This window comes from Helianthus annuus, chromosome 6 (assembly GCF_002127325.2).
Source record: "Helianthus annuus cultivar XRQ/B chromosome 6, HanXRQr2.0-SUNRISE, whole genome shotgun sequence".
Classification (NCBI taxonomy): domain Eukaryota; kingdom Viridiplantae; phylum Streptophyta; class Magnoliopsida; order Asterales; family Asteraceae; genus Helianthus; species Helianthus annuus.
In genome coordinates, this window is record NC_035438.2 from 91,622,989 (window position 1) to 91,634,494 (window position 11,506).

General features: G+C 35.9%; 1 protein-coding gene across 2 annotated transcripts; it reads right to left on the reverse strand.

Annotated features, from left to right (window-relative positions):
* Positions 1-65: 65 nt before the first annotated feature.
* LOC110910695 (aminopeptidase P2) lies at positions 66-11,266 on the reverse strand. 2 transcript variants are annotated; one of them, XM_022155304.2, is made up of 13 exons: positions 10,850-11,266; positions 8,270-8,395; positions 8,053-8,172; positions 7,129-7,404; positions 5,900-6,072; positions 4,793-5,023; positions 4,536-4,687; positions 4,198-4,388; positions 3,979-4,087; positions 3,744-3,898; positions 3,500-3,592; positions 3,285-3,365; positions 66-280 (listed from the first exon to the last, which is right to left on the reverse strand). In XM_022155304.2, the coding sequence occupies exons 1-13, from the start codon at positions 11,183-11,185 to the stop codon at positions 209-211; spliced, it is 2,115 nt and encodes a 704-aa protein (XP_022010996.1). In that variant the 5' UTR covers positions 11,186-11,266; the 3' UTR covers positions 66-208. The 2 variants fall into 2 exon arrangements, with proteins under 2 accessions (XP_022010996.1, XP_022010997.1); XM_022155305.2 differs by lacking the exon at positions 7,129-7,404 and having other exon boundaries at positions 10,850-11,263.
* Positions 11,267-11,506: the final 240 nt, after the last annotated feature.

An 11,506-nucleotide genomic window follows, 5' to 3' on the forward strand; every position in this document is an offset into this window, starting at 1 on the left:
GTTGTTCAGGCCGAGGTTATTAAGTGATTCATTTGGTTCCTTATTATGTGATTCTCACTTGAATCTGGCTCTCAGAGAAAGAATAATGCATACCACTCAATGATCATGAAATTAACAAGCCATGATAGGCAGCTATGCATCCTACAAATGTAGTTCAATTAGTTCCTTGTATGTATATATACATGTAGAAAAGCATAGATGCAAAGAATCATGGTTTCGCAACTGGACGTGTGTTATTCCAAAGCCACTCGCGTGCAGACCCGTCCACCAATGATGAAACCTGTAAGAATATATCCAGCATGCATGAATTAGGAAAGAAATAGTGCAAGCAAAAGTAGTAGGCAGCAACTTTCTCAAGTCAGTTGGGGTTATTGTTTTAGATCATCATGCAGATAAAGACGGTCAAACGGGCCAGGTTGAAAAGCCGCACACATCATAAATCGTATTTCAACGGATTAATCCTCCGAATAGTTTTATTCCAAAGTCTAGGCTTTTATGAAATAATTGTTATATTTAACACAATAATTATTTAAAGTAAACAGAAGTGGAGGAAAAGTGTTTAGACCATGAACCCAAGCTGACCCATATATCAAACCACGCTACAAAGTAACCATTTCAACACAACCCAGTCTTGACTGTGGCAAGGTGTTTTTATGAAAGCTACCATGAGATTTGTCACGCGAGTCGATTTCAGGTGTTTTATATCTATTTCTATGACAGGTTGCCCGTTGCCACAAAGAAAGAACTGGTAATTTTCTTTTGCGTGTTTCTTTTCTTAACCTTTCATACTTGTATTACCGTTTTTAAGACCAATACAATGCTTACGCAATGAGAGGAATCATAACTTGCATATTGGATTTGGATGTCTACTTTTACTTTCTTTGATCATATTTATATATGTGTAACAGGGACAAAAGAAATATATTCCTTTTCTGATTCTACACAACTAAAAGATTATATTTCCATAACAATAATTTTTCATCAGCTGTTTCTTTCTTAGATTTTGATCTGCATGATAAACTTTTTCTTTCTAAGTTTCTCTTTGTTTACTTGGATGATATTGGGGATCTATAAGTTTTAAGATAAGTGTCTCAGGACAACATAGAAGAAAGTGATTATACTGACTTTCTAGTTTGTTTAACTTGTTCATACTTTGTTTTTGTGTTATATTTGGCATCTACATTATCTGCAAAATTTAGAGTAAATTACAAAAATCGTCCTTTATGTTGACACCAGATTGCAAACTATGTCCTTTATCTTCAATAAGTACGAAAAACGTACTCGATGTTTAGAAAACCCTTACACGTTATGTCCTTTAGCCCTAACCCAGTTAATTTTTATTGTTAAATTAGGTAACACAAGGGTATTTTAGTCTTTTTACTCTTTTATTTAAACATTTTAATAAACAAAACATAATATAAACTTAAAATATTAATATCACACACATATGTATACCCTTCTCTCTCTCCTCACTCTCTCTACCTATCTTTCCTTTAAATCACCTGCAACCACAACCTCCGTGGCTCAATCACCGCCACCACCTGCCACCACCACTCCCACCTCAACCATCAGTAACTCCGGGCACCCGCATATCCGGCCACTTAGTCCCTCTCTCTCGCTGCACACACGTACTTGTTCTCTCTCCTCTCTCCTCTCTCTCTCTCTCTCTCAAGTCCACCATCGCATACCCACAGATCAGTGGTGGTTGAGATAGATCTCATAGTTGTGGCCTTTAGAAAGCAAATCGGTGGAGGGGGTTTTGATCGGTGGTGGTCGTGGCGGTTTTGGGTTGTGGCCTTTAGAAAACAGATCGGTGGTGGTCGTGGCGGTTGTGGGTGGCTTAGGAAGACCTAGTGGTTGTGGCCTTTAGACAGCAGATCGATGGCGAGCTGCTTGGTCGGTGGTGACTGGTCTTTATGTTTTCTTGAACAATCGAGGGGGGTTTTATTGTGGGTTTGATTGAATCGGGTATAACTCAGGTTTTGATTATTTAGGTATGTTATAAAATATAAAGATTGTAAATGGAATTGGGTTTTGGATTTTGATTTGAGTTTGGTGGGGAGTGTATACAATGATAGCAGGCGTTGAGTTTGATTTGAGTTTGGTGGATTTTGATTTGAGTTTGGTGGGGGGTGTATACAATGGATAGCAGGTGTTGAGTTTGATTCGAGTTTGGTGGATTTTGATTTGAGTCTGGTGGTGGTGGCAGGCGGGTGGTGTTGGTGGCGGCAAGTGGTGGTGGTGGCCGGTGGGGGTAGGTGGTGGAAACGATGAAAATTACCAAGATACAATGATAGCAGGTGTTGAGTTTGATTTGAGTTTGGTGGATTTTTATTTTTATTTTTTATGATTATTTATTTTAATATTTAGGGTAAAATGACCAAGATACCCTCATGTGGGGTCCAATTGGTCAGACTTAAGCATGAAAATTAACTGAGTTAGGGATAAAGGACAGGACATAACGTGTAAGGGTTCGTAAACATAAAGTACGTTTTCTGTAATTATTGAAGACAAAGGACACAGTTTGCAATAAGTGGCATACATAAAGGACGATATTTGTAATTTACTCCAAAATTTAATAGGCTTACTTTACTTGGGCCCTCTCCTTTTGGCGCCTCTCATCTTATTAGTCTTTTGTAGTGCTGGTCGCCTCAAGTGCGCCTTCACCTTAAAGTCTTTAATCACCTTGCCTGGCAAACCAGCCCATTTTGAAACCAAGTAGTGTCTTTTTTTGTCTAAATCAGAGGGCACTATGGATCATGTATCCTAACTGTCGCGTGCAAGACATTACTTTCAATGCCTTGATACATGAATCGAACATAAAGACCATCTCTTTTTCTTAACTTCCTATAAGTTTATGCAGTATCTTGATTCCAAAGGGTATTTAGGAATTATGTCTTGATGGCTACTATTAACTATATACCTTTTATAAAACTAAACATTGTCCTAAAACTATCGGGCCACTAAACAAGCAGTTTTCATGGGACAAAATAAGTCGATATTCTAATTGCTTATTGTTTTAACTTGTAAGCCATGTCATGTATTTTTTGTTTTTTTTCATTTTTTATATTAAAAATGCAGGTCAATTCTAATTCACCATCATTCCTCCGACGTGAATGTGGTCTTCAGTGTTTTGGCTCTATAGCATAACAGAAAATTTAAGTAAAGACAATAACAACTATACTAATAACAAAAATTACAACAGCAAATTATGATGATAGCAAAAGTCATAATAATGACAAAAATAAGTTTTCATTCTAGATGACAGCAATAAGAAGATTTACCTTCTCCCAAACTTGCGAATGGTAATCATTTAGCCAATCAATCTCAGCAGCAGAGAGCAGGGTTAAGTCAATCAATTTAGTCTACATCACAATACTGGGATTAGCATGAACTGAACTAATACGAAAAACAAATGCACAATTTAAGATTAAATATGCAACAAAATTTGTACAAGAACACCAAGACCTATAAAAGCTAAAAATACAGGTAAACATACCTGTATAGGGACAAATGTAAGCTTCTCAAATCCAATATATGTGTTTCCTCCAAAACGATTAGGAGTGTTGACCTCTTTGACAAATAGAAGATTCTGCATGACGTATATCAAATTCATCAAACGTAATTTGTATTGCCTGAAGAAATTTTTAGCTACAATAAACAAAGTCTAATATTCTAATATTAATACTATCTTTGTGGCACCCTACAAGATATTTAAACACCCTAAACAGGTAAAATAATACCTCAATTCGAATACCAAAGGCATGGTCCTCATAATAGCCTGGTTCATTGCTGATGATCATGCCTTTAAGCAAGGGAGTCATATTGCCAAATCGAAAGCTAATACTTTGTGGACCTTCGTGAACATTTAACGCGGCTCCAACTCCATGCCCAGTTCCTAATAGATTAGAGAAGCAAATTATTGGTAATGAATGCATGCATCCCATCGTATCATGTGGAAAAAGAGAAGAAAATTACCATGACGGTAATCAAGTCCAACTTTCCATAGGGAAGCACGCGCAAACGCATCCAGTACAAAACCTGGAGTATTTTCTGGAAACACTGCTTGATCAAGAGCTATATGACCCTGCAATTATTTTACATACATAACTGCTTGATCAAAAAGATCATTTTAATGTTGAAATTGATTAATAATACTTCAGATTTCAGAAGATTTTAAAGTAAGAAGATTTTCACCTGAAGAACTCGGGTGAAGCATTCTTTTTGTCGTTCAGAAGGTTCACCAAAATGTACTGTACGTGTTATATCAGTTGTTCCATCAAGATACTGAGCCCCACTGTCTAGTAGGAAGAGTTTCTGTTTATCCACAACACTACAGCTATCTGCTTCTGCTTTATAATGTATAATAGCACCGTTTGCACCAGAACCTGCGAGTTCAAATGCTTGTTTTAAGTTCATAAAAAAATATATTAAGAATATTTAGTTATCAATTCCAAGAGCCCTAGAATATCAAAGGAAATAATAAAAACATGAAAAAGAAAATGAAAAAAAAAATAAACTTAGTAGAAATATACCACTTATAGTATCGAAGCTAGTATCAACGAAACCAGCTTGACTTGCACGAAACTCAAGAAGTTTGTCTGCAACTTCTACCTCTGTGAGAGACACGTCTTTATTTATTTCCTCCTCCAGCCATGACCAAAACTCAGCAAGAGCAGCTGCATCCCTGATACAAATATAAAAGATATATAATATTTTATTTACTTATATTATGGAAAAAACAATTGATAAACAAAAGCTACAATTTTATAATGCAACAGGTTCTGATTACCTTAGATGAGAATTACGCATCCCTTCTAACTCAGCATGATTTTTAATTGCTTTAGCTATAGATATGGGAGAGCTCTTATACAATGCAGTTGGCCCCCCAGATAAGTTATATCCTTTCTTTTTACTGCTAAGCCTTTCTAAATATTTATCACATGCGGTTGCATATGTGCTTGAAATTGCAGCGTTAACTGATGATGTGTCCAACCAAAGGTGGGCCCCTCGAGCAGCTAAACTGAAGAACAGAGTGTCCAAGTCAAAATAGCATTTTTTCAACAATTCATGTAGAATTGGTATATGTGGAAAAATGGGTGTGACAGGAAATGGGTCAAAAAGGGTGATTTTGTATTTGATTGGATCAGGTGGGGTGGTGTTGATCTGGAAAACTTTTTGTGCATAAAATTATAAACTAGTGTATCAAATATGATTATTAGAACTATATCATTTAAATATTTACCTGGTTTTAATTAAATTGACTTATGAGGTTTTAGGCACATTCTAAAACACGGGTCAGGCAACTTTCTAACCATTTGACCAGGTTCATTTTAAGCTAATTTCTTTTATTTTACCAACTTGACCCATTGGAAATACACACATAAATGTGTCTAACCAAAAGTGGGCCCGAACAGCTAAAGCTGAAAGAATGGTCAAGTAAAAATAGCATCATATACTCATATTACAAAATACTATTCACCAAAATGTCTGTGGAAATGGTACAAGTAGAAAAACGGGTGGGGTGGGTAATGGGTCAAAACGAGTAAATTTATATCAGTTGGGTCAAGTGGGGTTGGGTGGACCCACAACACTTTTTGTCCAAATTCCAAAATATTATAAACTTGTGTTATAATGATTATAACAACTATTTAGTTTTATTAATGAATTTTCAAAAAATTGATGATAGGAGGATTTAGGCGCATTCAAAATGCACTTTAGGCAACTTTCCACAATTCTACCCATTTAACCAGTTTCATAAACTAATTTCTTTTATTTTACCATCAGACTCATTAGAGATAAAAACATAACCGCAATCAACCAATTCATGAGTAAATGAGTGTGTCACCTCTAAGAATCAGCATGCAGAAAAAATTCATGGTCAAAAGTCCAAACTAACCTTTCAATTTCAGAAAGAATGGCCTCATATGATCTTAACTCTATGCCAGCTTTCTTCAAGTAGTCCATCACTTCATGGGTGACTTTGGAGTTATCAACAAAAAGTTTCGCTGAATCAGTCTCCACTATCAAGTATGCATACATAACAGGAGAATGTGGAACATCATTTCCTCTCTGCAAACAAATTTCTACTATCAGCAGAAAAGCAAGATCATAGCAGAGAATACATTAGGTTGGCAAATGGATGGGCCTAAATTTTCCCCCTTTTCTTTTACTTCATAAATGATCCATGTATTTGATATGTATAGAATATATCATAGTTATTGAAGGCGCGAGGCGCCCTCAGGGCGATTTGTTGGGCCCGGGGCTTTGTTTGTGCCTAGGTGCGCCTGGGCGCTCGCTTTAATAACTATGACATGAACTAACTGGAAGCATAGTTATTAAAGGCGCGAGGCGCACTCAGGGCGATTTGTGGCTTTATTTGCGCCTAGGCGCGCCTGGGCGCTCACTTTAATAACTGTGGAATATATATACGTATAAACTGCCAAACCTTTGTTCTAAGAAAAGATGAACCATTTTTTGTCAATAATAGCAAATTACACTTACCGTAATCCTCATGGTTGCTATAACTAGTAAGAGAATGAAGTATGTTCCTATTTCTAAAAATTCTCAAATGTTGCTATTATTGGTAAACGTGTGATTGTGTGAAGGTATGTTGCAATTTTTGCACATTTATACTAATCTATTGCTTATATTTTCTTTAAATAAAGTGATTTAAGATGTTATAAGCCATTAACTACACTTCAAATCTTTCAATCCATTTGACTCATTAAAGGTGAAATTGCAACCTTCAATTACATCCATAGTTATTAAAGCGAGCGCCCAGGCGCGCCTAGGGGCAAATAAAGCTCCGGGCCCAACAAATCGCCCTGAGTGCACCCCGTGCCTTTAATAACTATGGTTCATGCCATGGTTATTAAAGCGAGCGCCCAGGCGCGCCTAGACGCAAATAAAGCCCCAGGCCCAACAAATCGCCCTGAGTGCGCCTCACGCCTTTAATAACTATGATTACATCCATGATCCATGTTTAATTATCTGGTATCTCATTTTTTTCAGCAGTGTCTAGAGCAATTTTGCATATGAAGTTATGCAACTGATTTATTGTACTGTCTTCAAAGTAACACAGAAAGAAGTAGGGCACTAGACAACTATAAAGGTAAACGGCATTACCAAGTTGAGTAGCCACGCAACTTCATCAAGCATAGATATTACTATTGCAGATGAACCGTGGTCAGTGAGTTCAGCCCTCAGGTTAGATAGTTTAGTTGATACATCTACACCAGCATATTTAAGGTCATGCACTCGAATTGGTTTGTTTGGAGGCTTTGGTCTTGCTTCTTTCCATACTTCATCCACAAGATTAACATCATATAAGTACACCAACTCATGGTTGTTTTTAGCAACAGCTTCCTTCAACTCATTTACAGCATCAGAAGAAAAAAGAAACTGCTCCCTTCACATATACAAGAGAAGGTGGCATCACACACAAGCATATTATCAACTGACTGTTAAACATGGTTGTAGAAATCACTAGTCGCTACTCGCTACTCGCTAGTCGGCCGGTAGGGTGGGGTCTAGCGATTAATCGGGATTAACCGGGGATTAATCGGAAATTAATCGAGATTAATTGGCGATTAATCGAGACTTAATAGGCGCCTAGTCGGGATTTTTACAACCATGTTGTTAAATATGCATGTAAACTTATTGGTTGCATCTACTAGGGTGAAGTAGTCTTAAAGAAACCTAAAAAAAATAAGAGTTCATTAGAAAGTTAATGATATAACTTTATACACACACACACACACATGCACATATATATATGTGTGTGTGTATATATATATGTATGTATAATATGTGTGTGTGTGTGTCAAGAGAATCATCAATGAATATTAAAAATAAATTTGCTACAGGTTGATACGCCCAAATTGTCACCTAGTTATTATCATAATTTCCGTGATTCAAAAACAATCAAGTGATCACGTGTGGTCAACCTCTGCTTACCCATGGTCCCAAAGTAAAAAAAAATAACTTCTGGACAAAGGGAACAACAATTCAGTAACACCAACACATCACAGGAATTCAAATACTACTCACAGGATCGATGCCAATTCTGCCACCAGGCACTAAAACATCATTAAGCCACTCAGTCGTGTTAGGGACACCCCAGTTACCAGCACGCATGAGAATCCAACTAGAGCTCAACTGCTTCTCAGCCTAGTAAAGACAATCGTAACAAAGAACAATTAAATATAACTTATCTTTCTTACGACGATGGACTTGCAACTTAGAAAATTCAGATTACTATATTAACCTGGAGAAAATATCTGCCATCTGTCCAAAGAGCTGCCTGATTACTCGTAACAACTGCAGTGCCAGCACTACCAGTAAAACCTGATATGTAGGCCCTCCTCATATAACACTCGGCAATAAACTCACTCTGTATCCATAGCAACTAACAATCACACTATGGTAATACAAAGTGGATAATTCTACTGAACAAGAACTTGATTACATAGTAATGCAATGTTAGCTTAATCATGTCAATTAGCAACACAATCTTCCTAGGTTGCCATTTTCAACAATAGCTTGGCTTGTTGAACATGTAAAACAACAATTTTGTCCGTTAAAACTAGAAATGTAAACAAGCAAATCCGCCCATTAGCTACTCGAGATCAGCTCGCTAAAAGCTCGAATCAAGCCGAGCTTAAACGAGCCCAAGATCATGCCTAAAATCAAGCTTTGTTTAATAAACAAGCCCAAACCCTAGTTTCACTTATTGAGCTCGAGCTGGCTAGCCTATTATTTATATAAATTTTATTAAGAATATTGAATATATATATTTATATAATAATAATAATAATCATTAATATTACATACAATTTACAATAAAAATACCTAAATAACATATCTCATGTTACATGTAACCATTTACAATCACACAAAAAGTGTATAAATCAATTAATAAAGACTTAATTACTGTTTTCGTCCCTGTGTTTTGTCAAAAATCACTATTTCAGTCCATTAGTTTAAAAATTGCGATTTCAGTCCCTGTGGTTTCACTTTCGTAACCATTTCAGTCCCTGTACTTAACAGAATAATGGATTGAAATGGTTACGAAAGTGAAAACACAGGGACTGAAATGGTTACGAAAGTGAAACCACAGGGACTGAAATCGCAATTTTTAAACTAATGGACTGAAATAGTAATTTTTGACAAACCAGACTAAAACAGTAATCTTCCTATACTAATAAACGAAAATCTTTTTGTACACGTGTCACTCTCTGGTGCCTCCTCCCTTTTAATAATAGTATTACATATTAATTTTATACACAAAATATAATATAATATTAATTAATATAGTTAGAGATGAACGTCTAAATTCAAATTTAAATAAAAAATATCTATAACAAATATGAATGTATCAAATAATATATTAAGTATAATATTATTTAATATAGTTAGAGATCAAACGTATAATTTCAAATTTAATTAATACTAAATTACTTTTTGAATCCCTATGTTTTAGTGGTTTTAACTACTTGAATCCAAAATCAAAAAGTTTAACACTTTGAGTCTCTAACCGCTTATTCACACCCTCTGTAAAAAAATTCAAAAAAACCTTTTGTAAGGTTGAGTTATCTAAGTTCTCACAACTTGTAGAAGTTTTCATTTTACCCTAACCATATATATTTGTTAAGATAAAGTATATTATTTGTAGTGCTGTAAACGAACCGAACGAACACGAACAAGGTCATGTTCGTGTTCGTTCATTAAGGAAATTAACATGTTCATGAACTATTCACGAACGCATACCGAACATAAGTTTATGTTCATGTTCGTTCGTTAAGGAAACTCAGTTGTTCACGAACAGTTCGTGAACACTGGTCTCGAACAAAAACGAACGCAAGCGAACACAAACGAACGCAAGCAAATAAAAAAGAACGCAAACGAACATTTAACTTGAAAATGAAAAAATAAAAATATTGTTATCCTTAAACATTGAACATAAGTAGTTAAATACAACTATCAAATGATAAATCAAAACACAAGAAGTCTAATACACCACCAAACGGTGAATCAGCTTTAACTAACTTAGACATAATTATCCCCAAAATGTCTTAGCATGTCCAAATTTTAGCTTAGAAAAAATAGGGTTTCAAGTTTTCAATATGTTTAGATAAAATGTTTATTATTTATTATTTTTAATATAATCAAACGAACACGGAAGAACGTAACCGGACATATTACCGAACGTTCACGAGCGCAGTCGAACAAACGAGACCTATGTTCGTGTTCGTTCGCTAAGCTAACCGAACGAAATTTTTTGTTCGTGTTCGTTCGTTAAGCTAATCGAACGAACATAAACGAACTTCCCGCCGAACGATTCACGAACTGTTCGTTGAACGTTCGGTTCGTTTACAGCCCTAATTATTTGGATATAAACTATAATTACTAATAAAGTATCAAATCATATGTACAAGTAACGAAAATATAACTGTTCTTTATTTTTACTAATTTATCTAAATAAGTCATTTCATTAATAAGGATTATATACAAGTTTATAATTTACATTTTTCGTTACTTAACCCGTGTAATACACGGGGTTGTAAGCTAGTTAACTCATTAATAAATAACAAAAGAGCCAGCTTCAAGCTTAAAAAAGTGCTCACGAGCTGAGCTCTAGCTCTAGAAATAGAAATGGAGTTCGAAACAAGCCTCGGGCTTGGTTCGTTTACACCCAAACCAGACGCTTATCTTTCCTTTTCTGGTAACCGTTTATTTTTGTTGTTAGTGGCAATCAAACTCAAAACCCTAGCAATAGCTTTAACAAACAACAGCATTAAGTAATTCATCCGTAATTTAACATACAAGCATCAACACATAACCAAACCTGATGAGCATCCTGAGAAGGAATAATATAGGCGTCAATGTTAATATCCGGCTTCCGGAAAAGCTGACGGAGAGCGGTGAGCTTCTGATCCTGCTCCAATCCATTACTGCGATTCTTCCGCATCTCGGAAGACGGCTTAGCGGTGATGGAAGAACCGCTAGAAGAAGAATTTCGAACGACGAAATTAGGGTTTAGGTGAATTGGATGTGTATTTATGGAGCGGTAAATTGGAAGTGAGAGAGAGAAGAGGCGGAGGCAGCTGTGAGGACGGGAGGCAGAGCAGGGCGGCGATGCAGAGAGAGAAAGGCCTGACATTATCGCTGCTGCTGACTTCATTAGCGGAGAGATTGATGAGGGATAAAGATAAGGCAGCTGTTACATTGATTCTGGTATTGCCACTTTACCATTACCACCAGATTTCCAAAAAAATATATATTATAGGGTTAATTACCCAGATAGTCATGTGGTTTTTCATTTTTTCATTTTTAGTTTCCAATTTTTTAAAATTACACGTATGGTCCCTGTGGTTTGATCTTTTGTTACTCGGATAGTCCGTTGAGTGGATGGACGTGGATTTACTCAGTTAAGTACATGTAAAATGACTAAAGTACCCTTAATAACACAAAATAAATTAAATAAGTATATATGTATTTCTTG